Source organism: Heloderma suspectum, chromosome 3, assembly GCF_057233095.1.
Source record: "Heloderma suspectum isolate Gila_16-S chromosome 3, 16-S_ref, whole genome shotgun sequence".
NCBI classification, from domain to species: Eukaryota; Metazoa; Chordata; class Lepidosauria; order Squamata; family Helodermatidae; genus Heloderma; species Heloderma suspectum.
The window spans coordinates 84,625,770-84,653,526 of NC_139460.1; the positions used below are offsets into that span (position 1 = coordinate 84,625,770).

The 27,757-nt window shown below is 40.9% G+C and overlaps 1 protein-coding gene across 1 annotated transcript in view; it reads right to left on the bottom strand.

Moving 5' to 3' along the window:
- TIAM1 (TIAM Rac1 associated GEF 1) overlaps window positions 1–27,757 on the bottom strand; it is a 252,285-nt gene that overhangs the window by 96,497 nt on the left and 128,031 nt on the right. Inside the window, exon 5 of the mRNA XM_084843614.1 lies at window positions 18,268–19,247. Within this exon, the coding sequence (XP_084699740.1) occupies window positions 18,268–19,236 (969 nt within the window). The 5' untranslated portion in view covers window positions 19,237–19,247. The remainder of the gene's footprint in view (window positions 1–18,267; window positions 19,248–27,757) is intronic.

A 27,757-nucleotide genomic window follows, 5' to 3' on the forward strand; every position in this document is an offset into this window, starting at 1 on the left:
GCTAGAGGATGGTTTCGGAACGTTGAATTATACATTCTTAATATATCCACAAAGTACTGTAGTAACAGAGAGCTTCTTTGGGTTAGGAAGGAAAAGAAACAAGCTTTCCAGCAACCGGATCAAGAATTTCCTGCAAATCTGATTGGCTGCTGTGAGCAAGCTAAGTGGTACAACTGCTTCCTAGGCAGAACTTCCTTTGAAGTGGTGAGGAACAAGCACACCAGTTGGAACTGAGAAGTTTCTGAATGCTGAAAAATTGTGAATGGTGGCTGGCTTATTATGAGCCTGTTCAGCACACTTGATCATGAATAAAAAATCTCTTGCATATACTTAAAAAAAAAAAAAAGTTCTAAATTCTGGCAGGCGTGCACACAAACCCAAGCCCATACCTACAGATATGTGAAAAGCCGATGTGAGAAAAATATTACATAAACCTTTCTCACAAAGAAGAGGCCCAAAGGCAGCGATATGCGATCTTATTCAACCACAGGCATAATAAGCAACAATGAAATGACCTCAGGACTATTGTAGAGTAAGTCAGTCCGGCATTACTTATTCAGTGCAATAAGAGCAACCAGTTTTCCCCAGCCTGATCTTGAGTGACCTCCTGATAGACCATTAAAGACCAAGTCTGAAAATGCAAAACCCCACTTTGTCTTAATTTCTTCACTGCCGATACTCAGCCTACAAAGGGACATAACAACATGAAGAATTAGGGCTTTATTCTCTTCTGCTCCATACATGAACTATGAAAATTATCAGTACTATCAGCTTAAAGTAATTTCCCAGTTCCTTACAACCCTTTAGAACAGGAGATCTTAGAGAGACCACTGGGAAGTGATCAACCTATATAATATTAAGCCAAGCAATCTCTTTATAAAGTAGGGTGGAGGATAATGGGATTCCAATTATGGAATTGGATAGATTGCTCTTGGGGTGATTGGCCACCAATACACAGAAAAAGCCTTATTTCAGCACAGTGCAAATGTCAGTTTTAGACTGACACAACCCCTGTGGTTAATTTAGACCAAGCTGTCAAAAAAAAAAAAAAAGTCTCTCTGAGGATTAAATGCTTCTTGTGCTTGGTTTGTGGAAAAAGTGAGTCACCCTTGTAAGTAATTAATTTCTAATTCCATCTTTGCTTGATATTTTCAACACTATTTCTAGCTAAATGTTACTCCACTATATATATTTTTGTTTATCTTCTCCATTTCTTGATAAATATCTATTGTTGTTGTTGTTCTTTTATTAATGCATAATGTATTATGGCTCAATAATGCATGTCTTTTAAAATAAGAGCTGTTAATATGGAATATTAATCAGAGACATTAAATATATATATTTTTAAATTGTTACATAAACAAAATGGATTTGGAATGTCAAAATGATTCATGCTATCTCATGGATTTGAGAACTGTGACCTGCCACACTGCATCTAGCCTTTCCCCCCAAATTCACAACATCCTAAAACACTGACTAGGATGAGACCATATCAAAGCACTGATAGATACCACAACACGTTGCTTCTATACTGATCAATATAATTGGTCAATATAATAGGTAAAGCAGTAGTTTTATTTTTAGCTACAGACAATGATTTTGGTCTGCTTTAAGTAGAAAACCTTATTTTCTTAACATGGAATTTTTTTTTTGAAATAAAGGTAAAACTCCAAAACAAGCAGATTTTAAAATGTGAAACGTTTCAGTATAAAACACCAGCTTCAGTCATTTGCTTTGTTTTGGAGTGCTGTGTCATGCACGTCACATTGCCTGCATATCGGTTTATAAAGTTAAAATACAGGAAACAAAAAATAATACCACATAAAATACAAGAAGATCACAAATCAGGGAAACTCACCAGTTACAGTCCTTAGCATATCGTGGATATATTTGTTGGACTATTAGAGTAAAACTATTTATGAAGGAACTCACTAACTAGAGAGTTTGGATGGGTAAGTGGTCAGAAGCTTGAAAGTCTTCCACACAGAAGATAAATGGAATCCATGACACCATAACTGTACAAGTGAAGTGAATATTATTCACAAACTAATGCTCATGTCTAAAATTTACAAATGTAGCATTTAGGGTTATTAATAATTTAAATAAATCCATTCTGTGGGTGAACTGGATTTGGGATTAGAATGAGACTAGCAGAGTTCATCAGAGCATTTAAAAAATGTGGCACTTACAGATGGAGACAGACATTAATATAAAAAGAAGACATGCTGCATGGCCCTCAGCAACAAGGGTTCCTCGCACCTTTGCAATTTGAATGACTGGCACACATACTGTTGAATCAAACACTGGTTCAGCTGTGTCTCCCCCTCCCCCCCCAATCTCACATGCTTCAGTTAGGCTGCCCACTTTTATTTAAGCACCACATTAAAGCTTATCCGTTAATCCATTTTTGTTTGTTGCCTCATTATTTTTAACATCACTTTAAAAAAGTGCACAAACAACTCTAGAGATTGCAATCTTATGTCATGTTGTAACACATTAGGCTTTAATGCTTTATGTAAAAGCAAAGAATCAAATGACATTTCCTACTGCACTTTAAAATGTTGTAATTACCACAATTCCCACCTTCAATTAAAAAGAGATCATCTGAAAGTCACAGAAAAATATCCCTTGACGAAAATATTTTACAACGAATGTGTTTCACAATGAGTCAAGACATTAAAAAGCAGGCAGGCTTTAATCATTAAGCAATCATTTGGCAGCATGTTCAAATTTGAAAAGCATTCATACATTAACACATCAGAAAATATAGCTTGGTTGTCAGATAGGCTGAATTCTCATGGCTCCCATGACTAGATCAACACCTTAGGCTGAAATTCTAAGTAAATGTAGGGCTACTTCACGTGTTACATTATGGAAGTTCTAAACCCGGATGCAGAGGTTTTTTGTTATTGTTTTGTACACAGAAGTGCTTTCAATGCAGGAAGAGTACAATGTGTGGCATGCCCACAGGGTAATTCTGTATGGGAGTGCCCCATGATCCAGGACCAGGGTTCTGGAATTCCTGGATAAGGTAGAAAACAGGAGAACTCTGTATCAACATCCTCCTCGGATGGTGTAGAGTCTGTGGACCCCACTGTTCTGACCCTGTGACCATCCCTTCTACTACTAATGCACATGAGCAGGAGATAAGCACAGACCAAATGACTGATAGAAAGTGATGTGTGAATCAGAAGCACTTGAAAGCTACATTAAGACCACCTCTACAGATGCACCCACAAAAGAAAGTTTCACTAAATTCAGCAGAGCTTTGTTCTGTTATAAGTGGGACCTGCAACAAAATGCAGGTCCCTGTTAGCTGCTTCTTTTAGGAGTGGGCAACACGCAGCGATACACCCCCCCCCCCGATGCAGCCCCTGCAGCCCCATTAGCTGCCAAAACACTGGTGGCAAACCACTATGGAACACTACAGTGGCCAAATTTAGCTTTAAATTTGGCCACTACAGCATTCTCTTGCCATTTGCTCCCAATACTCAGTAGCAAATTGGTGATTTCTTTTAGACACTGGTGGTAGGACTGTAACTCACAGGGGTGACTGAGAGGTAAAAATGCCTCCTGGACCTCCTAAAGTTGCCCACTATTAAGGGACCCGGCCAGCCAGCCATGCATTCCATTCTCCCTCTCTGGCTTTCCCTCCAACAGACAGTGTTCTGTGGCCACTGAGAATGTTCAGTCCTCATTGTGGTGCTTTTGGGGTTCCCACCTCAGGTTATTTTTTCTATTAAACATTGCACAATCTGCAAATCTTGGGGTTCTCCCAAGCCTGCTAATAGTTGCACTGATCGTGCAGTTCTGGCTACATAAGGACGGGCACTCAGAGAATGAGTTTGCTATCAGTATATGCTCTGGGACATGGTCTGAGGACACATAATGCTGTGAACTTGCTAAGCTAAGCAGGTGCGGGTCTGGTCAATGGCTGGATGGAAGCCTACCTGTAACCCCATGTATGCCACTCTGAGTTCCATGATAGAAGGAAGGCGGGATATAAATGTACTAAACAAGCAAACAAACAATAGAATGTAACGACTTTACAACTGAGGCACATTCTTTTTAAAACCTGGGTGATTTCTGGACTACCGAAGCTAAAAACTGATCAGTATGTGAGATGCCACCTATTACAGATGATCTGCATTTCTTTTACAGTTCTGCCAACTCTACAGAAGTCGATGTCCTATACACGATGGAGAATTGGTGCTCTGGAAGGCAGACAGGAAAGGTCAGGAAGGCACAGTGAGTCAGCCCTTTAAGCACATGGCACTTAAAAAAAACTACACTAATAAGCATTCATATGTTCAATGTACCTCATCTACATTCTCTCAGAAATCCTTACAAAAACCCTTTAAGGCAAATCTGTACTATTACCCCTCCCTACCACCACCTGTATTGCAGATGTGAGAGGCGGGGCAGAGGAGAGAAGGATGCTCGGCTTAAGAGAATACCAGTTTGATAAGGACATCTAGGAGATTTATACATGAGGTGAGATTTGAATTTGGACTTGTCAGCTCAGAACACATACTCTTAGCCATTACGCAACAGACCATCAAGGAAAAAGATTTAGGATGTGCTACATATTGCTATGAGAATATAAAGTTTCACTCTGGAGATAACGTATCGTACTCTTGAGAAAACCAAACCAAAACATAACCTCAAAACATCTTTGCCACATTTGTTTTAATAAAAACAAAAGGGGATAGGCCTGAGGAATTGTATATATCTATATCTATAATGGAGTGCTAGAAACAAATGCCAAAAATGCTTCAGGGACAGAACTACTTTCAGTTTTAAAAGCTGTCATTGTGCAAACAGATCCAAAATGTGGGAAGTGTTACCAGGTATTTTACAACTTTCCTGGAAATGAAGTTCAAGCCTAACCCCTACAAAAATACATCATCTCCACCTGCACCTGAGAGAAACTCCACAGGATCCATATGGCTCATTGCATAATAGCCTCTCTTGCTTAAGTTCGCCTGAGGGTAATCTCCAGCTTTGTCTCAAGCTGTTTCTCTAGAAGCAACAAAGAAACAAGCACATACACAAAAATAAGAAGTGAAAGAGTATTAAACCCCTCCCTATCACTCACAAGCTGAACATAGGTTCTAATGCTCAGGCAATATAAAGTGGGGGGGGCAGAAGGTAGATCTGGGAGTAGTAGATATCTGGGTGATTTGGAGTTGATTGCCAAGGATTTCTGTCTCCCAGTTGTCTAAGAATCACAAAAACTAAAAAGCATTTTTCCTCCTACACCAGGTTGTGGAAAAATGGAACACTTGAGGGGAAACCAGAAGTGGACTTTTGTGTGAAAGGACTTTGAGCTTGGTTCTGGAATTCCAGGGCTGAGCATATGCTCAGAAGCGCCCTGTTCCTTAATTCTTAGCGTACATCTGCTTGCCTGAGCCACTATTTTGCACCTGGCTAAGGTTGATGGACCTCAGGGTTCTAATGAAAAACAAAGTAGATCCTGTAAGCTGAAAGTTTGCCCACACCTGATATAAAGTGCAGAGCAAGCAAAGGCTCTCCATTTCCCTCTGAATTATTGCTGTTACAAATCTAGGGAGAGCTTAGTGGGTTGAGTGGATCTGTACAGAGTTTAGTGATTGTTTCAGTATGAGCCTGGCCTCCACTCCATATTTACCAATAGCTCCGCAAATGCATTTTTTTCACTTTATCTTTGCATTGTAGATGCCCCTTCCCTGCTGTGGAGATAGCATGAGAAGCCCCTAATCAAGTGAGAGGAACCCGTATTGTGAGTCCCCACACTAGCAATGCCCTTGTTTCCATCACCTGTTCTGTCACTGATAGCAAGAAATGGGGGTCCCCTCCCATCAGTCATAACACTGGAGTCTATCCTATTTGCTTCTTTGCAAGGACTGGGTACTGATAATCCAAAAATTATAAATAAGGTGAAGAAAGGTGCCCTATGGCTATTATTCCAACAAGTCTGCCCTCGTTTTATAGTCTCTTTGTCTGCCAATATACTCAACAATGCAAATAATTCTAGCACTGAAGCACATTAATAGGTTTATGTTATCTGTGAACAAACCCACATGGTATATGGCAGAGGTATCAAACCTTTTTTTAAGGCAGGGTCCAAATTCAATTTTGGAGAAGGTCTCAGGGCCCACATTCCAGGGGCTGAAGGCAAAAGGTGCTGGGCCAAAATACCAAGAATCCCAGCATATTTTAGCTTAAAGTTTTTACTGCCAGTAACTAAGTCTTAGGAGAAGGATTTCAACCTTTTAGAGTGGGGTGGACACTGCGCAAAAGCTGGGAAACCATCGAATGATCGGCATTGGGGAGAAGTGGGTGGGGTCAGGGAAAGGGATGTGGCCATCTGGCGAATGCTGGAGGGCTGGATTGGGACCCCAAGAGGGCCAGTTTTGGCTTGCAGGCCTGAGGCTGCACTCCTTATGTATGGAATGGTCCACCATACAAAACTGATGGCTTTTTAAAAGCTACAGCTGGATCAAGTTCTTACTCTATCAACTCAGAAAGAAATATACTTCGCATGCAAATGTGAATGGGCCCTATAAAAATCCTCCCAATGGAGAACATCACTGCTCTGTTAAAAGGCAAATTTCACTAACAGATATTCACTGACATTAGAAATATGAGCAAACTAACTAGATAAAAGTAGGCCTTATTCGATCAGAGGCTCCACATATCCAGGCAGCCAGGGCTGACTATCTTCCCACCTGGTGACCCTCCCTCTCCCAAACACCAAGGAAAAAAGATTCCTTTTCCCAAGTTCACCAGAAATCACAGAGATCTCTGAAGAAAAACCATCTGCGGTGGATGGATGGCCAATCTGCTGAACTCAAGACCAGTCAAAAGGTACAAATGGTCTGATTTACAGTGCTTCCCCCGCAACAAAACTATTACCAAACTAACCTGAAAAAGCAGCCAAACCAAAAACAAGCCACCTACATCACCAGCCAGTGAGCATCTGCTTGCTTCGGACCTTTCCCCCATTGTCTGTCTGGTGCTCTCTACAAGACTAAACCCTTTGATAGGGCTTAGCTAGGCTCTTTCCTTCCCCAGTTGCTTCTTCCAGGGAGGAAGTGGGGCACTGCCCACTTCCTAAACCACATACAACTGTGATTCAGCAGTCAGCCAACTCCTTAACAGGCTTTTCTCTCTGATAAGTAATACAACTAGCTCTGAAGTGCCACTGGGTCTTTCACTATGCAGGAAACAGCCAAATTTCACTGCATGTGAGGCATTGGGGAAGGAGTGAAAGAGACTCCTGCTTCTCCTTTCTTTCTCCAAAGCCTAGCAAAAACTGGGAAGCCAATTCTACCTATCCTCTGGTTTCCTGGCACAAGCCAGAGAATGCCAGGGAGGGGTTGGAGGAAACAACACCTTTTGTGGACTTTTGTAATCAGAATTGACTCAGAATAGGCGATCACGGAAGAATACTGTCTCATTCACATGCAAACAGCATTTTTCAGCCAGTTACAGACTCCCTAGATTCCTTTTAGATTTAGCTATTTTGTTTTTAAGACAGATGTGCTGCAAGTTTCTTACAAACAGGTTTTCTAAATAGCTGCTGCTTTATTCAAAATGTAAGGCACAGATTCTCAGATCTATGCAGATGAAATGGCTGTACGTGCGAAGGCTTCCACATGATCTGGATATTCGACTGCACAGGTGCATAAGCAAAGACTACCTCTCTGCAGGCATTCATGCGATACGTAGGGATGCTGGGGCGGGCTAGTTAGCATGCAGAAAATCAGGAGCAGGGCAAATTGGCACAGCCCTGCTCATGCGTTGATAGCATGCGCAAGCTGTTTCACCTACATAGGGCTTGTTTAAGAGTCTGATTTGACGCAAGTAGCCACCTAACACTGCAAATGTTCTGAAGTTCACAACAAATTTGGCAAGCAAAGAAAAAATCCAGACCGATCATCTTATTAACCAAAAATATTAGGTGTTAATATTTTGAACAGATTTGTCTTTTTTGGCCTTTGAAGACACCTGGATTCTAACACAAGTTTGCATAAAATTATTGGAGAGTTTATTTCCTCCTCCTCCAGTTGCCTACCCTCTTTTCCTCTTCCCCACCACTGCTAGCAGTTCCCATGGACATAAGAACCTCAAAAAAACAGCATTCATTTCCCAGATTTCTGATTCTCCTAGAGTGAGAGGCTGAGCACAGGGATCAATTCCCTTCCATCATCTCCCCCTGCCCCCCTGCACACAGACACAGGAGCAATCCATTCAGCACTTGGCCGACTGCATATATAGTTCAGGGTCTTCTTCCTTTAAAAAGGGCAAGTTACAAGTTGATCTAATATTAACTGGAGCAATGGATAGAATTATAACCACAGTTTCTTTCTCCCCCCATGTTGGGAACTGCTAACCGCTACCCCATGTGGCAAGCTACATCTCTGCTACTTATCACTGTCCTTCACCATGGACTCCTGGTTTGCTCCAGACTGCTACACCACAGTCCAACCCTGACACGCTCCTCCCAACTGTATCACCCATGAATCGGTGTACTTATGCAAGACCTCTTGAATTGCTGTAGCAGAAAAAAAAAGTCACAAGATCTGACTTGCTCCAGTGATACTAGTTGTGTACAGATTGCTTCACACTTGCTGAAATAGGAGTGTAGTTTCTTCATTAACATATTGCTGAGGTCACTGCTATGCTACATACATATTGGGTAAATTTGTTAGTAGCAAACTTGGTGCACCCATTATTTCTTTCAGCACACACTAGAAGATGTAGCTAGCAGCTACGTTGTATTTACTCTAGATTAAACACAGGGCCTCCAGTTTGGACCAGGACCCTAGCATTGGCGGTAGGGAGCCTTTAACCCTTTCCCCTCTGCTGAAGTTTTAATCCAGATTGGGCCCTCTGTGCCTGCAATTTGTATTACCAAATAGTAATTCATTAAAGCAAATGGATTTGGCAATATATAATGCAGATGCAGGGGGCCCGATCTGGTTACAAGTTACAGTTGACTTCATACATGGAAATAGTTTAAGTGTTCAACTATGTATACATCTAAAAATGTAAGATATGAATGTGACACATGTTTTGCAAAGATGTGCATCATATACAGACACTAATCGGGGAACTGTAATTGGTTGCAGTTCCCTGTTCAATGCATACTTGATGAAAGCCCGGGTTCATCTCTACATAACATGTGAAATGGAGCTGTGACATTGCTGTGTTTACACAAACTATTAAAAATCCAAGAATATGCTGGAGAGATAATGTTCATAATGCTCAGTAAAACTGAAAACTCTCTTTTTAAGACAAGAGCAAACAACCTTGACCTTCTCTCATCAACAGGTCAAGATTATTTGTACTTGCCTTGAAAATATATTTGAAGTTAAAACAAGAAAAATGCTGAAGTGAACTAATTACCTGGAAAGACCATACCTGAACAATTACATACATACATACATACATACATACATAAATAACGCAGATATAGGTTTGCTATGCCAGATGCCAGCCAGGTCATAGGAAAAAAAAATAGAAATATTCTGAAAATAAACGTTTCAAACATACACTTAACTGGTGAGGGTAACAGTTGCAAATTACACCCATCTAATTAAGCACAGTGCCCCCACACTGTCGGTTGTGGCAGCTCTTTTTAAGTTTTCACATGAAGTCTTTGAAATGTATAATATATAATCAAGGGATTTTCTGTAGCTCAAAAACTTTAGTTGTCTAGGTGTCAAAATCCTACTGCTAAGAAATTTAGTACAAAAATGCAAACAAAATAATTAGAGCCATTACTTGGAGCTATTATCTTTTGATTGACCTCATAAAAAAGGAGAGGCAAGGAAGGGCATCAAAAGCCTGTTCAGGTAGTCAAAGCATTTATTTCATACAAGAAGATGCATCCCTTCAGGTCAGGCTTATAGGATGCTTCTGGAGACTAAACAGCTATTTGACCACTCTCTGCAATAATTTGATGTTCATTAGATCAAAGACATGGCAGAACAAAAACAAACTTTATTTCTCATACAATTAGTGATGTTTTATTGATTGGTATTTTAATTTGTTTTAGCCTGTACATTGCCTAGAGAACTTTGGTTATTGGGTGACTGATAAATGGAGTAAACAACAACAACAATGAAAGTTTTCAAATGTCTAGGGTCAAGGCATAAGAAATGTCTAGGATTAAGGCATAATCCTACATTTTTTCCCAGAACACTTGGATCAAGCATGTAGATTCACAGGAGAAACTATGACTTCATAGGACAAGTAGGAATGTAAGAACAGTTCTTCTGGCCATCCTATTCTTGGAAAATGCTGACCACTGCCCCATGTGGTGAGCTGTGTCACTACAACTTCTCCAAGTAGAAACTTCCAGACTGACTCTGTCCAGCCAGGCTATTGGATCCTCCTGTGCATGAAGTAGTACAGATAAGAGCGGTCCTCAGGGGAATGTTGCTCAAGCAACAAGGTCTACTTGAGTTCTGGTGTGTCATGTGTTTCTGGCCTTGCTCTTTGACGCCTGGCTTCGTCCTGCTTCCGGTTTACCCTCTGATCCCAATTGTTCTCAGGTCCTGACTCCCAGTTTCCGGCTGTTGACTTGCTCCAGTCTGCTGTCTGCAGCCCAGCACCCAATTTCTGGGAGTCCCACATTGGTCAGAATATGAATGCAACAGCACTGCCCCCACTGTTGTCACTCAACAATTTGCATTCAGTGACATAATGGTCTCTGAACATGGGAAGTTCTCTATAGGAATCATTGCTTATAACTGCCATTCCTGGACCTCTCCACCCCGAATGTGTCCAAACCCCTTTTAAAGCCATCTAGGTCCATGATTACCACCACATCTTGTGGAAGTGAATTGCATAAATTAACCATTAATCTTTTTAAAACATCCTGAGAGCGTTGGCTATTGGGCAGTATAGAAATGCAATAAATGAAATATAGTATATGAAGAAGTCCTTTCTTTTTGTCTGTCATGAATTTACTGCCAATCAATTGCACTGGGTAACCTCCAAGTTCTAGTGTTATGAGAAAGACACATCATGCATGATTTTATTAACTCCAGTCTTTTCTCATAGGGAACATGCTCTAACCCAGCCCTCCAGATATGCTGGACTGCAACTCCCATCATTCCCAGACAGTATGGCATGGTCATGTTGGCTGGGAATGATGGGCATTGCAGTCCAACACAACTAGAGGACGCCACGTTGGGCAAGGCTATTCTCATCCTTTTCTCATTTTGGGTGCCCTTCTCTACATATTTCTTGCTATAAATAGAATGGACAATGAGAAAAATTAGGGTTCCCCCCCACTATAATCATGTACAATAACCCACAGCCTTTAATTATCAGTAATATGTGCTCCATGACAGGCATATATAGTGAACATGCTGCTCTGTTATATATGTGGCTTGAATTTAGCAGCTTTACACTCAAGATTAATTCTCAGAGTATGCTTCCCCCCCAAAAAAAAATATATTGTAGCTACAGCTTAGTTCTGCCTGCTTGAATCTCACATGGAGTCATGGCCATTGCAGCTGTCACTGGACCTCAAAAGACAAAAACATTCTTAGAGGACATACAAGGAAAAGAAAGAAAAAATTAAAACAAAAGGAGGCGGGGGAGGCAAGCATTCAGCCAAAGATGAAAACTGGACAGAATTTGGAGTTTGCTATTTTGGTTTTAAGTATTGTTCATAACAATGTGTTGCACTGGTTTGATAACATTTTATTGTTTTTATTATTGTAAACTGCTCAAGGCTCTAGGTAAACAGAGTAGGCTAAAAATGGCTAGAGAGAAAACTAAATAAAAACAGAATATTTTTCATGCCCTTCAGAAAAATGCTGAACATAGCCCAGTCAATCTATCTGCTCAGAAATGTTCAGAAGCATTTTCAATTTGCAGCAGATAAATTAGGTGAAAGGGGCATTATTTTGTGCGAGTGGAACCTGCACCAAAACACCGCAGTGTGGAATCCTCCTGTTTCCAGCCAGGCTGCAATCCACTCTTCATCCCACCCACTTTTCCATTCCCCTTCCCTAGTCTGTCAGAATTCCATGGCGAATGAGCATGCCCAGTCCCCATTAACCTGTTTATTGGATTTCCCCCTGATTTCTTCTTAAGACCTTTTGTACTCCCACAAATCTAGGGGTTCCGCCAAGCCTACTGATACCTCTGTTGTGTGTGTGATGCCATTTCTGCTATAGAAGTAGTGGCTCTCACACCCAAATATTGGAAACAGAGTGAATTGTGAAACATCATAACAACAGTAATTAGAAAACTGTTTCTCAGGATATTTCCTTTAACGTATAATGAAAAAGTTTCCATGACTGGTAATGGCAGCAAATGGCTTTCACCTGCACTGTCCCCCACGTCTCATGTGCTCCCCTTCCCCGCCACTCAAGGGACTCTTCTTTCTCCCCTTGGTTCCTTGGCCTCACAAAAAACCAATGCTATTCTTCCAATTGCTCCATTCACCTGTGAAGCAGAGCAGTAGTTCAAAGCAGTATCCTTGAGGTTCCCTGGATCGAAGTTTTACAATATGATCTCTGCTATATCTGTCCTATATAAATTGGCATATCTCAGATCTTCAGGAAAAATACAGATTTTCTAAGGAACACGTGAAGATGCTTTATAGTGGGTCTCACCATCTAGCTCAGTATTACTCAGTGGATGTCCAGAATCTCAGGCAGCGGACTTTCCCCTCAACTGATCCTTCTAACTGAAGATGTCAGGGACTGAACCTGGGATTGTCTGAATGAAAAATAATGTGCCCTACAACTGAACTATGGTCCAGTGCTTAAAAGTGTTTCCAATATACCATTTATACATGATTTTAAGATTTAAAAGTAATTTACTTTTTGCTAACTATAATACTGTTTTTATTTTGGGTGTTTTTTTGGTGGGGAGAGGTATTCTTTAAATAACAGCTTGAAATTTCAACTCATTTGAGGAATGCAACTGAGTGTATTAGACAGAGCAATTTGTTGGATGGGGCTAAGTTTTATTTTTAGTCAGTGAAGGTTGTTATTATTGTAGTTTGTTATTTGTGTTGTTTTGTGTTGTGATGTTTTAACTCTTGATGTAAGCCACCTTGGAAACTCAGCTGAATCAAATGATATAGAATAATAAATCCCATTTTAATATGCTTTATTAAAGATCCTGAAGACCTATGTTAACAGCACTACACTGAAGCTTCTTTAAAGGGCTAGTTAAGTGTCTTATTAGAAGTAAAGCAGAAGTGGCAGTTTATGCAAGACTTTTAGGAACCATTGTTAATTTTTGAACTGTGCTGTAAATCCATACTGGAACACCTAAGAAGTCAGTCCTTGTTTTATAGATGAGCAATGCAGTCAGTGATAACAACTTGCCCAAGACAACTCTGCAACTTTGCCCTATTTATCATGGAGCTTAAGCCAGGTCACTCAGGTCCAAGTAATCCTAATTCCCTGAAGCACATATTCCATTACATTTCCATTAACTTCATTAAAATCCACTTTAGAAAATGTGGAAAAATTGTTCTGTGCTGATGAACTCAGACCTGGCTTCCTCTAAAAATATCCATGCAGTTACATGATGCATTTGGTGGTGTTCTCATGCAACTCTACTTCAATGGAGCTGGCAAAGGATGGATGTGTTCTTGGTGAATTTTACCCTGCGTCAGTCACTGTCCTGGTGGCCCCTAATTCCAGGATATAAACTGGAATATATGACTATTAACCTCTACTGGCAGCCCAGTCCTAAACCTGTTTACTTAGGAACAGTTCCATAGTACTTGTTGCCTAAGAGGCGTATGTTTGGGATTGCATCTCTCACCATGATCCAACCAACTTTTACCTGAAAGAAAATCTCACTGATTTCAGTGGAACTAGCTTCCAATATGGACGTTTGGGATTCCACCTAAATCTCAATGTAGTTTGTGCCCTCGTATTATATCCTAGTGCTTTAGCTCTAATTAATGCCACTAAATACAAATTAATTACAATGGTTGTAAGACCAGGGGGATTAGGCTACAAAACGTCTTATGGAATTTCTATAATCATGACGTGTCATAGGCATGACAAGGGCCATTTCAGGCTGTGTGTCTCTACCTTTCATTATTTTTAATGAAAGCAGAGTCCAGTCTACCAACCTATTGGCAGATTTCTCAGCTACTGATGGTCACCTTCTGACAAACACATCTAATTTCCATCTTGCCTTTCACAGCTGGAAACCGATCTGAAAAACCAAGGCTGTGGATATCTCATTTACAAATCTAAACAGTATGCAATTACTGTGAAGTGCTCTCACATTTACCCAATGCTGTGTAACAATTTGCTCCTACTTTCAGTGATATGGATTAAAAAAAATTATTTTGAAGTACAGCTATTCATTTTTCAATCAAAATGACAACCTAAGATAACAGCTCCCACCTCCATCACTTATTACTTCAAAGAAGACTCACAGGAGTTGACACTGAGAATTAACTATTGACTGCAGAATGATAATTCCAGGAGAAAAGAAAACATCCACAGGGATTTTTTTTAAAGGAGTACAAGCACTTTACTAAATCTGCACTTTCAGGAGACACATGTAACTGTCCTAGTTTCCCCACACACTCCCCAAGAGTCCTGGGAATGGTATCTGGAAAGGGTGATGATAATTTTCTGGAGATACCGAGTCCTTTCCTAGAACTACAGTCCCCAGGCTTTCATAATGAGCGCGAATGGCTACAAAACCAATTTTGTAAAGCAGGCATGCTTTGACCTGTTTTGCACATAATGTTAACCCATGGTTTATTGAATCCATGGGTTGTTGAATTCTGGGTTGTTGTGATGTTGAACCCAGCTGTGCTAACAAGCCATGGTTTGCTAACCACGAACAACCCAGAAAGAGAACAGATGGCTTGTTGTTGGGTTGTGAACTCTGGGTTGTTTAAACCATGGGCTGTCATTATGTGTGAACCCAGAACTGTAGGTGGTTTATGGGTTGTTTCACCAGGCTACAGAGGCAATGGGCAAGAGTGGTAAAACCAACAACCAGCCACTCTACATGACAGTACTACAGTGTTGCAAAGGCATCTGGAATACAGGGAGGGAGGGGGCGAAGGAGGAAAACAAACAACCCAGGGATTGAGAAAACAAACCACCATTTGTTTGATCATCTGCCAGACAAACCCTGGACGGGGCAACAAACCATGGGTTAAATAAACCATGGCTTAGCGTTATGGGCAAACCAGGCCTCTGTGTCCCTCTCTCCTTGGGGGACTGCACCCCACACTGAGAGAGACAGCTAACAGGAGAACAGAAAGGAAGAGTCAAGTCATCCCCCAGGACCATAAATGATCCAGCCAATCTTTGTCTCCCATCACCACCATTCACAGCGTACCCTCCTGTTCACTGACTTGTAAAACTCTGTCAGAGTTTTATTTCAGACAGGATGGATCTGGAAGGGAAACCCAGCAACTGACTGCTCAACAGGATGTTTGCTCTGTTGGTAGGCAGATAAACTTCAAGAAAGGAACAACACCAATTTGGATGCAACAAGCTGATCTTCTTCAGTGTTTTTATTCTTACATCAGCCGGAAAAGATAAACAATATTTTCCTTCCACCCCCCCCCACCCCCACCCCTACCCCCACCCCTACCCCCACCCCTACCCCTTTTCTGGGAGGTCTTGCTCAGCTATACTGAACTCCTCTAACATTAAAAATGAAACTGCTGCATGGGTGCCCCCAAAACAACTTCTAGATATTAACTGCTTAACACTAATGATCTCCAAAGCACTATAAGGTGCTCCCAATTAAAGAAAAGCAACACCCATGTTTAAGCTCTAATTTAAATAAGGGGTGCTAAGAACTGTAAAAGTTCTACTATTTAGCCTCAGGAAACTAAGATTCTGTTTGCTTTTACAAATTCTCAAGGAAAGCGAGGAACATTTCCTTTGGCTAGATTTGTATAATGAAGTCATAAACAGAGCTAGAATAATGGAAGACCAGGTCCTTTACTCTATTTCAGCTACAGTTTGTTAAGTGAAGAGCTCTAGAATCCATTTTAGAAGCCAGTTTGGGCCACGGAACATGGATCTCCAACATCATGTAGTAGCCGGGACACTTTTTCTCCACACCTGAACAGAATATGTATATAAGTAGAACACCTTTCCGTCGGCACTCAGTAAACATAGATATTAGGGGTAATGTTCGTAGATGTAACGCAACCTTCCCCAAACTGGTGCCCTCCAGATGTGTTGGAGTACAACTCCCATAATCTCCAGCCAGCATAGCCACTGGGAGTTGCATTCCAGTACATCTGCAGGGCACCAGGTTGGGGAAGGCTGATATAACTGCTTTCCAGGAAGGCCAGCACTTTAAGTCTTCCTTTGGTTTATTACATTCCCTGTCACTTAGAGCAGCTAGAGAAATGTCAACATGTTCAGATTTGTAATTCTGTTGACTTTTTACTGCAGAAAGTTCTGCAAAGGATCCTTAGAACAAAGGTCCAAAACTGAGAGACAAGCCTAAGAATAAAGCCCTCCTGAAAACATAACATAGAGCCTGTTGAAATTAAAGTCATTTTCCATCGATACAGTCTTATCTGAAAAACCAGGGAGTAAAATTGCCTCCAAGTTTACCAAATGTATTTGTCCTTATGGAGAGCACAGCAAGGTACGAACGCTAGCTCAGATGTCATTACATTAATTGGGAAAAAACAATGTGTTAAGTGTAGCTCAAGACAAACTAAGTTGCTCTTTACTTACTTTTGAATTCTGTGCTCAATAACCATGTTAGAACAGTAAAGAGGGTCTATACCGATGCCATATATGTCCCCCAAAATAAAGCTCTATTGTATGTTTTGGGGTGTGTGTGTTTTTTAATATAGAGCTTCTTCTGTGGGAAAACAGCAGCATCTGTTTCAGAATGTCATTTTTATATATAGAAGCAGCACATCTTCATGGATCAAGCACAGGCACCTAATCCAGAAACCCGCCTCCAGTTGTCTCCTACAAGACAGTGCCAACTGATGTGCACGCGTGCATATACTCTTTCTCTCCTTCTCTCTCTCTGTCCTCTCTCTCTTCATTTAGGCTTCTCCTCACCACCCAGTGGGCATCTCTCACTGATGCTCATAGATCCTAGCACCTATGCTTGCAGGATGCTGAAATCTGACCAGCCAACACTGTCAGATCAAATTGCACTTAAGAGTGGTGCATTCCCAAAAGCTTAACTCAGCACCAAAGCACAAGTCTGCTGGTTTATCACCCCTCTGTTCTAAGTGCTTCGCTTTTTCTGGGACACAAGATGTAGCTTGGATTCTCTGCTACATACGTACCAAAATGGACAATATAATAAAATCAGAGTAGTCACTGAAGCATGCTGTCTGCTGCTAGCCTTGACCTATTTGTTCAGGCTTTTTCTTGGATTTTTCAATTTTATTCTGCTGGCTACATTACACATCAGATGTTCACAGAGGGCAAATACAGACAACTAAGGAATGTTATACCTAATGTTATTTTAGCAATTATTTCTTTAAAATTAATGCTGTAAAGCCTATTAATTGAAAATATACTTCAAAAGGAAACAGCTGTATATTGAATATATATTGCATGAATTGCATGTGGCATTAGTTTCATTTTTGCCCTGGCTCCAACCATCTTTATGATTACATTGACAGTAGCAGAGGACAGGGCAGCACAGAAACATGCAACGTACAGAGCTACTCAGTCAGATAAATACATACAACCATCTCCAAAACTTACAGTATCTACAAAATAATAAGGAAAAGACGGTATTTAAAATTAATATGATGAGGTCAAACAATTTCTTGTTTGGAAAATGTTAAACCTATGATGGTACTATTATGAATACATACATTTTCAATTATTGTTTTTAAAAAACAAATAACAACCCTAGTGGTCAAAGTAAAGGGGAATAAGAAACCGTACAGTTTTCCTTTCTTAGAAAAAAAGCAGCATACAGCCCAACCTACAACTCTTATAAATCACAGTAGTTATATCTATGCTAATAGCTACAATGTGCTTCTTTGGCAGATTCAATTACCATCAGTGGTGTTATTCCTGTTCTCAGAAAAGGTTGCATGTAACATCAAAATCACCTGGAAATGAAGTTCTAGAAATGTTTTGGTTCTAAAAATATTTTGGTTCTGCTTAGACGGGTATTGCCCCTATATTACAAATTAAGGATCTTAAAATAAACAGAGCTTATCTAGAGCTACTGAAGTCTTACCTCAATAAGGAATAACAAATTTGTAGCATATTGGTGAACATTAGCATTTGGAATAAGATATAGGTCTCTTACCTGAGTCGTTTTTGCTCGCCTGCCACGCATACTGTTGCTATGGCTCATTTTGGGGTGAGTGATTCCTTCAGAGAGGCAATGAGATTTCCGGCAGGGGAGTGTGTTGTAATTACTGTAAGAAGGAACATTCTCCATTGTGGCTGGTGACATTTTGGGGTTCTCAATATCTGGGATTCGAGACACTAAATTCCGACAGTACCCTCCTAACGTGTTTCGTGGGCCACCATTTATTGTAGCACTTGAGTTTTGGGGAGAATACAAATCACTCATGGAATTGGCACGCTGGCAGGTGACCAACGGCTGACGACTGTTGCTAGCCTCTCTCCCTCGAGTCTCCTCACCATCCTTTTCCTCAGCAGAGCCTAGGATCTCTTCATTGCTTGTCAAATGTTCTTGACTGAGATCAGAGAGTGAAAATTCCAAACTGTCCTCCCGCCAGATATCCGCAGATTTTGAACGTTTTTTCTTGAAACTCATAGGCTCCAAGAAAGTGGTCCCATTTGTTGAGTATGAATGTTGCCTACTGCCCCCTTCAGCCAAATATGTTGACTCATCTCCATAAAGTCTGCTGCCTTCTGAATCTGGCATACTCTGTACAGAGGCTGCCATGAGGACTGTGCTGCTGTCCACACTGGGAGTGACAGAGGAATCAGTGTGGTAGGAAACTGGCCTTAAGCCCATATCCATTCTGTCTACCCAGATTGGACTTCCAAAGTCCTCCAGGTTGGCTTCTTGAGTAAAAGGCTCTAGACCATTCTCTGCCAGTGACTGAGGGATGCTGGGAGTACTGCTAGATCGTGTGCTTACTTCCGAGTTCCTGTGAATAATTTTTCCTGAGGAAGCGTGTCTGGTCCTGCGAGCTGCTTTGTTCGAAAGGCGAAGAGAACGTGATGTATGTTTTCGTCCTAAGTTGGCATGTTTTTCTCCATAAAATTGATGTTCTACATTTTGGCTCTCTGCATTTCCCATGGTTTTAATGTCTGCAAGAACAAGAAATGATAATATTACAAATACAACATTCTACAAATTCTGCCCTATATTTTACAAACTTCAAAAAGGTGGTTTTTCCTTTTTTTAAAAAAAGTTTACAGTCGACCCTGTCAGTGTTGCTGACAGAAGCATTCGTGATTGTATATACCTATGTATTCAAGGCAGCTGCTGTTGATGGAACTGACGAAAATGTCCCCAGGTTTCATAATACCATGATGTTGTTACCGCCAAACTCATAAATTGGCCTAAGAAATATAAACTGAATAAAAACCAACGTAGAGTTACTGAAATAAATTGAGAAGTAGCCAAGGAGTTGAATGTGCCAACAATTTCTTCTCACAACATTACAAGAATGTTTTTCTGCATGTGGCCCCATGACATGTGTAACACCTGACCGAGGACTGAAACTGTTTGAATTAAACAACAACGTGTCTCCGAGTGCTATCACACAGCAGTATCTCTTTTGTGCTATCACACACCATTCAAGAACAAACTCCACTGAAATCAATAAGAGTTATAACCATGTAAATCATGGAATAGGGGAAACCCAGGAGTCTCAGTATTGACTCTGAATTATATAACCTGTCCTCATGGAGACTCCATGGATCCTGTTTTGTTCTTTTTTATATTTGTGTCTCTGGATGTGGTTTTAATGTATGTTTCAATGCTGTGAACTGCTTTGAGATTTTTAAAAATAGTAAGAAGCATCATCATCATCACTATAAAAGCAGCAGCTGCCAAGGTATCACAAAAAGAGATTAAGCTATGTGCAAAACTAAAGATCCTGAAGATTAATAATTAAAATCACTTTGGCAAAGGTAGTAATTGTTTTTCAGTAAGGAAAGAAGGGCTGGGGGGAGAGACTAACAAGTGATCTGTTTCCAAGCAGAATATAGTCCTTGCCATCTTTGTCCCAGAGAATTAGTATATTTATATATTTTATTTGGCCAACTTCTGCTGTACAAGTATACTTTCTAAAAAAGGTTATACACTTTTCTTCCTCAGGGTTTTCATAGCTAACATAAGAAGAGCCTTTCTAGGTCACACCAATGGCCCCTCTAGTCCAGCCTTCTGTTTCCAGCAATGGTCAGCCAGATGGTCCTGGGATGCTCATAAGCAGGACATGAAAACAAACAGCCCTCTTTTATTGATCGCCACCCAGAAACCCGAATTCAGGGGTACCCTGTCTCTGCACATGGAGGATCTATTTAGCAATCATGGTTAACAGCCAATGATAGAACTATCTTTCACAAATATGCCCTGATCCCTTTTTAGATACATTTATAAGAAAATAATATAAATATAATTATGTTTAGTATTATATCTCAAATGTGGTTATAGATGTCCTTCTTTTCTAATTCTCTTGACTGATAAAAAGCATTGACATTTGCTAAAGATAAATAAATTGGAGGCAATCAGCAAAGTTTCAAGTGGGTTACTAATAAAGCTTCCATTTTTTAAGCAGCACCTGATATAGGCAAGTGTCTGTGTATGCGCGCGCGTGCATGTGCGTATTATTGCTGGGGAAGTGGTAACAAGAATGATAAGATTAGAAATAACTCCCCCCCTCTGTAGAACAAGATGTATACACAATTCAAAGTACTTAGGGAGGTCAGGAATAAACCAAATTACATTTTAAATGGTGTGGCATTCTGTATAAGCAAATCAAGAAGCACACACATGGAAACAGATTGCTGAGTTTAGAAGCAGATCTCCCCAAGTCTTGCAGAAGAACAATTCTATAAGAAGTTTGCTTCTTATACTTATACAGAACAGTTGCCAACTAGTAATTTCATGTGTAAACCTAGAAGACAATCCAGGTCCCACCTCATCCTCCTTCCTGCGGACAGAATCCCCCGTGGGTCACCTCCCCACCCCAATATTAAACCTCTCCTGGGCAGATAGCTGCATGTGCCTAATGGTGGGCAGAGGGGAGAGGCTGGATTGGGACAACAGTCATCAGACTGTGAAGCGCAACAGTCAGTACAGGTAGAATATGAACACAATGCAATAAAGAAACACAAAAAGAGAAACAGAGGCAGAGCTATGTGCATCCTGCAATTCTGCAGAAATTCTAAAAAGCCACCGAATGTCATCTTGGCCACAGAATTCAGATTCCTAAAAACCCTTTCATGTTTTAAAAAAGATATGCTTGAACATGTGAGGGCAATTGTTGGTGAAATCTCACGAGCCAGAGGATTTGCTAAATAAAAATTTGCAGTGGTTTGAAAGCAGGATTTTGCATAGCTCCCACTGACTAGCACAAGCAGAAGCAGATTACGTTCCCTAACAGATGAAATCTAGAAAGGAAGCTCACAGGACTGTAGTTGGCTTGCTTTTTATACTGAAATCCATCTCTCACACACCAGTAAATCAAGTGCTGATGTGTCATTCTTCCCTCTAGTTGTTGGTACCACTGCATCTTCCTCAAGCTGGGAAAGAAAGGGTCCTGTTGGGTACCAGAGATGGGATGGGATTGCGCAGTTTTCATCTATCTGGCTGCAAGGCAGTTTTGTTTACCAGCTGGAAGAGGAGGAGGCAGCAACAGCAGCAGCAACCATACAGGTGAGTAGAGACGAGGAAGAATAACAACATATCAGTGTTGACTTTGCTGGTATTATAGAGACAAATGCTGATATAAAAAAAGAGCCAACAACACATTCAACAGCTCTGCAAGACTCCTTTCTATATTTCCTCTGTCTTCAGCCTAAATTATGCAAAATAGCCGAACAAGTAGAACAGCCTCAGTAAAATATGAGAAGTCATGCAAAATTAGTTCAGTTTGAATTATTTGTACAAGCTGCAGAATTTGGCTTTGTCACAGAATATGGGGTACTTCAGCGCAGGGTTTTTTTTTTAAGTGTGGTATGCACACAGCCCTGGGGAAAGTCAGTTTAAAAGTTTTTATCTGAAGGCACTCAAAAGTCATTTACAACTGTCAAGAGAACCTTTAAGAACATAAGAATATAAGAAGAGCCATGCTGGATCAGACCAAGGGTCCATCTAGTCCAGCATTCTGTTCACACAATGGCCAACCAGCTGTCGACCAGGAACCCACAAGCAGGGCATGAGCGCAACAGCACCCTCTCACCCATGATCCCCAGCAACTGGTGTACATAGGCTCATTGCCTCTGGAACTGGAGGAAGCACATAGCTATCAGGACTAGAAGCCATTGATAGCCTTTTCCTCCAGGAATTTGTCTACCCCCTTTTAAAGCCATCCAAATTGGTGGCCATCACTACATCCTGTGGTAGCGAATTCCATATTTTAACTATGTGCTGTGTGAAGAAGTACTTCCTTTTATCTGTCCTGAATCCTCCACCAATCAGCTTCATGGGATGACCCCAGGTTCTAGGATTTTAAGAGAGGAAGAAATATTTCTCCCTATCCTACATTCTCCACACCATGCATAATTTTGTAGACCTTTAATAACTTTCAAGTATTAATAGTTCTACCTACCCTACCTGCAAAGTATAGGCCAACCAAATAAAGAGCCAAAGTGAGGTGGCTGCCTCAGGCAGCAGAGGTTAGGGTGTGCCCATCTCTCCTCAAGCCGTACCTGGTAGCACTGTCTGACCAGCAGAAGGTTCTCATGCAGTAGATGAAATCCAAAATCACTCCATGCCAGTTTTATTATCAGCTATTTCTTTAAAACTAGGGGAAACCCTGTTTGATCTCAGAGAAGTATTTCTGTTATTAATATGAACTGAAGGTACTGAGCAATATCTGTCTGAGTCAAAGGTTTTTCCCCTCTCCTGCCTGACAAGTCATTATTGCTTGACCTAACCTAAACCTCAGTGTAAAGTGGCACAATCCCATATATGCCATTCTGCTGTCTGGCTTGAATTCAACTTGAGGAGACAGAGTGAGAGGATGCCTTCTAATTGGTATGTTTTTCTTTTCCGCATGAGCTCTAGCTTGAAATCTAATTGTTGACCATGTTTGTGGGGGCGCCATGTTGTCCTTCACCTCAGGCAGCAAAATGCCTTGAATTGGTGCTAGCGAGGCCCTATGCAGGGCCAGCATCAATGATAGCCATGGCTGAGCACCTGCCACAGGCCCACATCCTGCAGGGGCCACCAAGGGTTGCTCCTCATCTCCACCTCTTGCTCTAGCCCAGACAACTGTGGTGATGAGCAGGAGGAGCAATAGATGCCACTGTCGACTCACTCACTGGCTCTCTGCCTGTCAAGCAAGCAAGTGCTAGCAATAATGAGAAAGAGGAGTTACAGCAGCTGATAACAATGGTGATGAGTCAGTAGACTCACTGAGGGAGGGGGTCCACTGAGGAGTTCTTGCCCAAGGGCTCTCAAAAACCTGGACCAGGCACGATTCTTGAAGACAAGGGCTTATGAATTTGGCTACAGAGCAGCTCCCACACACTCTAGCCCCCTTTTACATGTTTCTTTAAAATTAAACCCCCTAAAAGATGAAAAGTCAGATATAACCCATCCATTTATCACTCTCCAATTATCTTAAGGGCAAGCACAATAGGTTAGTTATTTTCCCCCCAGGGGTAACTAACCTATGTCAAGGAGCCTTAAGTGCACACTTAGATGCAATTTGCAGACTTGCAGCACAATGCCATGCATGTTTACTCAGAAGTAAATCATGTTCAATTTGCTTTACTCTAAGGGAAGCATGCTTAAGATTATAGCCTTGACTCATGTTCTGCCTTGCATTAGGGAGGATACAGAGTGGTTTTACAGTGATAAAGTCTGGGAACTGCTGACTAAAAGATTTTCAATCAAAGCAGCCAAATTCACCTGCAGTTTTAAAGCTGGGGAGATCTATGCTCCGAAGGATCATCCTCAGCATATGAGATCACTATGTTGTATCATTTGGAGAAGAATGAGCACAGGACTCATAACTTCTGAAAAGCTGCTAAATTTAGACCGACTTAGTTGCTATATACCGAGTCCCTAGACATGCAGCAACTTGCTGGATGAATACAGCAACTGGATGCAATCTGCCAGTTCAGCACACGCAATGAACCCTACAGAAAACATAAATAATGGACACAATCATACAAAATTTAAAAAGCTTCCCCCAAAACATAACCTAACACTTATCTATATTTAGCAAAAAATAAAAGCTGCTAGGAGAAAAATGCTTTCTGGCAAGGAGTAATGCATTTGCAACCACAACATTCAGGAGTTGTGATAATGGTTCTCTTAATACCACCATCTTTGGGAATACAAATACAGACATTTAAGGAGAAAGTTTTACCAAGCAGTATCACATGATGAAAGGCATTTGTTGGGTAGTGCCCTGATGTAAGCAGGTCATCCTTAAGATGCTGGAGCTGATGCAAATTTGGCTTTTTAAACAAATTTGCCATGGGCACTGTTCAAATATTGAAAGGCTTTACTCACCACCCAAGTGGACAAAAAAATATTAATCCCACTAAATACATTTTCAAAAGAACATTATAGGAGCATATGAAGGAATCAAACACTGACTGGGCTACAATAAACTACAATGTGGCAATCATAAAACAACTAATCTAGCATTATGGCTTAAAATACTATTATAATAATAGCCCTTTCCATCAGCCTGCCTGATCCAAATGCTATCTCATTCCCCTCCTCCTTGGGCTCTGTTAAGGGTCAGCCATTCTGCAGTTTAGCAGTATAAAAGGGATGAAGGCCCTTCGTTTTCATATGCCTTCCCTGGCCCAACTGCCACCTGGCCCCTACCTTTTTGGCCCCCAGCAGCAGCCAATGACTCTGAACAGAAGGGGAGAGTCCCCCTTCTTTGGCCTGTTTAGACCATTTAGTATTTTATATTTATTTTTGTTACTTGTCTCAAGTTTTTCAGTTGAAAAGGCAGGTAAATATTAAATATATTTACTTCCTATCTAAAAAGGAATGACGGGCAGTTCTTGGTTCAAATGTCACCTTCAGCGTGAATTTACAAGGAGACCTACGCAAGCCCCTCTGTCTCAGCCTCTGCCTTCCTTCTGTAATAAGGGGTAATACTACTGGCCTATCTTACTTGGTTGTTCTAAAGCAAGAGTAGGCAACCTGCAGCCCTCCAAATGTTTTGGCCTACAACTCCCATGATCCCTCACCACTGGCTGTGCTGGCTAGGGGTGTTGGGAGTTGTAGGCCAAAACATCTGGAGGATCACAAGTTGCCCACTAAAGTTCTAAAGTTCTAAAGGTTATAATATATATGAAGGGCTTTGAATGCTTCACTATATAAATGCTAGAGTAAATTAAAAGTGAATTTTTTTTGTAAACTCCCACTGTATGGTATGTTCACAAAAACAAAAGTCTCCTCCCAAGGACTGTTGGTGCTTTCCTACTTTAAAAAAAATTCAGACCCTGGAAAAAGGGTGACTGGATGATTAAACACAACAAGGAGATTTGTTTGAAGAGAAAGGTTATCTTGTTTATTGTTCTCACAAAATCACTGAAAAATTTCCATAATGGGACACAATCTAATACATGCTTAATCCCACTGATGTCAAATATGCTTAAGCATACTTTAGTCATGTTGGCCAATGGCTGGAGAATGAAACTGGACTTCCTAGATTACTACTCACAATTTAAGTACTGCATCAAATCAGATATTTAGATTATCAATCTTGCAATAAATTAGCTACAAATAAAAGATTCCTACAGATAGTAAATACTGATTCTCTCAACCCTTCCCTCCAGATAGAGATTCTCATCAACTAAGAATTTCTTTTGTTTTGTTTGGAATGCTTTTTTCTTTCCCTATTAATTCCAGCTGAATTTCAAGACATATAAACAATGAAGCTAATTTAAATCGCCAAAGTTTTAGACTTTATGAACTTTATAAATTCATCGTTATATATGAAGTACCTTGCAAGACAACAGATTGCAAATTTAAAATTAGATTCTGGTGGGAGGCTGTTATCATCGGATCCGTACATTCTGCTGGAAGCTAAGCCTTTATGACTGTGAGAATGGGAGGAAAGATCCAACCAACAGCATGCCCTTTGCTTCCAAAAACAAAACAGCCATCCACTGAAATAAATTTTACCTCAGGTTCAAGCTACATGTGACAGCAGCAGGCTAATTCCTTTAAACCCAGGTCTGCCTCAACCACTTATAGGACTTGGGTTCTGATTGTTAGGGGAAAGGGGACATGTAGGTAGGAAGAACTGAATCTTCCCTAGCACAGAGCACTCCCCGCCCCCGCCCCCACCCCATAACCTCTTTCCCACCAGGTGTTTTTCTCCCAGGAGGGAGAAAAATGGCATCAGAAGGTAGGCTGCAGGAATATGTGCCAGAGGTACGGGAAAAGTTTAGACAGCCTTCCCCAACCTGGTGCCATCCATATATTTTGGACTTCAACTCTGATCAGCCCCAGCCAGCATGGCCAATGGTCTAGAATGGCAACAAATGTAATCCAAAATATCTGGAGGGCAACAAGTTGGGGAGGCCTTGTTTGCGCAAATAGATAGATAGATAGATAGATAGATAGATAGATAGATAACCCTCCACCCTTTCTCACCTTGTTATGAGATTTCAACAGACCTGGGTTTAAAGAAATGGGACTGCTACCATCACATGTTGTTTGTGCCTCATAAGAACGTAAGAAGAGGTTTGCTGGATTAGGGTCCATCTAGTCCAGCATTCTGTTCACACAGTGGCCAACCAGCTGCCTGTGGGAAACCCACAAGCAGGACGTGAGTGCAATACCACCCTCCCCCATCGTGTTCCCCATGAACTGGTGTACATAGGCCTACTGCCTCCGATACTGGAGATAGCATATAGCCATCAGGGCTAGTAACCATTAAAAGCCTTGTCCTCCATTAATTCATCCAATCCCCTTTTAAAGCCATCCTAACTGGTGGCTGTCACCACATCTTGTGGAGGTGAATTCCACAGTTTAACTATGTGCTGTGTGAAGAAGTCCTTCCTTGTATCTGTCCTGAATCTCCCACCAATCAGCTTCATGGCATGACCCCAGTTTCTAGTATTATGAAAGAGGGAAAAATGTCTCCCTATCCACATTCTCCACACCATGCATAATTTTGTAATCCTCTATCATGTCTCCCCTTATTTGTCTCTTTTCTGAGCTAAATAGTCCCAGATGTTGTAACTTTCCTCAAAGGGGTGTTGCTCCAGCCCCTTGATCATTTTAGTTGCCCTTTTCTCATCAATCAGATAAAATGAAGACCTATGAAAGTAACTACAAGGTTGCACTCACTTCATGTTATTGTTTAATTAAAAGATATTAAAGTTTCAAATTAAAAAAAAACATTCTTCAGCATGTCACTATAGCAAAATATTTCACACAGTTTTAAAGTTAAAAGTCAATGACCAGATATTTCATTTTGTAATCCACTTTAAACACATTGAAATATAAACTGTATTCTGAAAATGTCCTGCTGGCAATTCAAAGCAGGAAGCAAATAAAAGGAGGGAAGAAAGGATATCATCAATAGCCACTAGATGGAAATTCTAGTTCTTCTGTATTACTCAATGGGGATAATGATAAACCACATTCTCCTCCCAGAAGT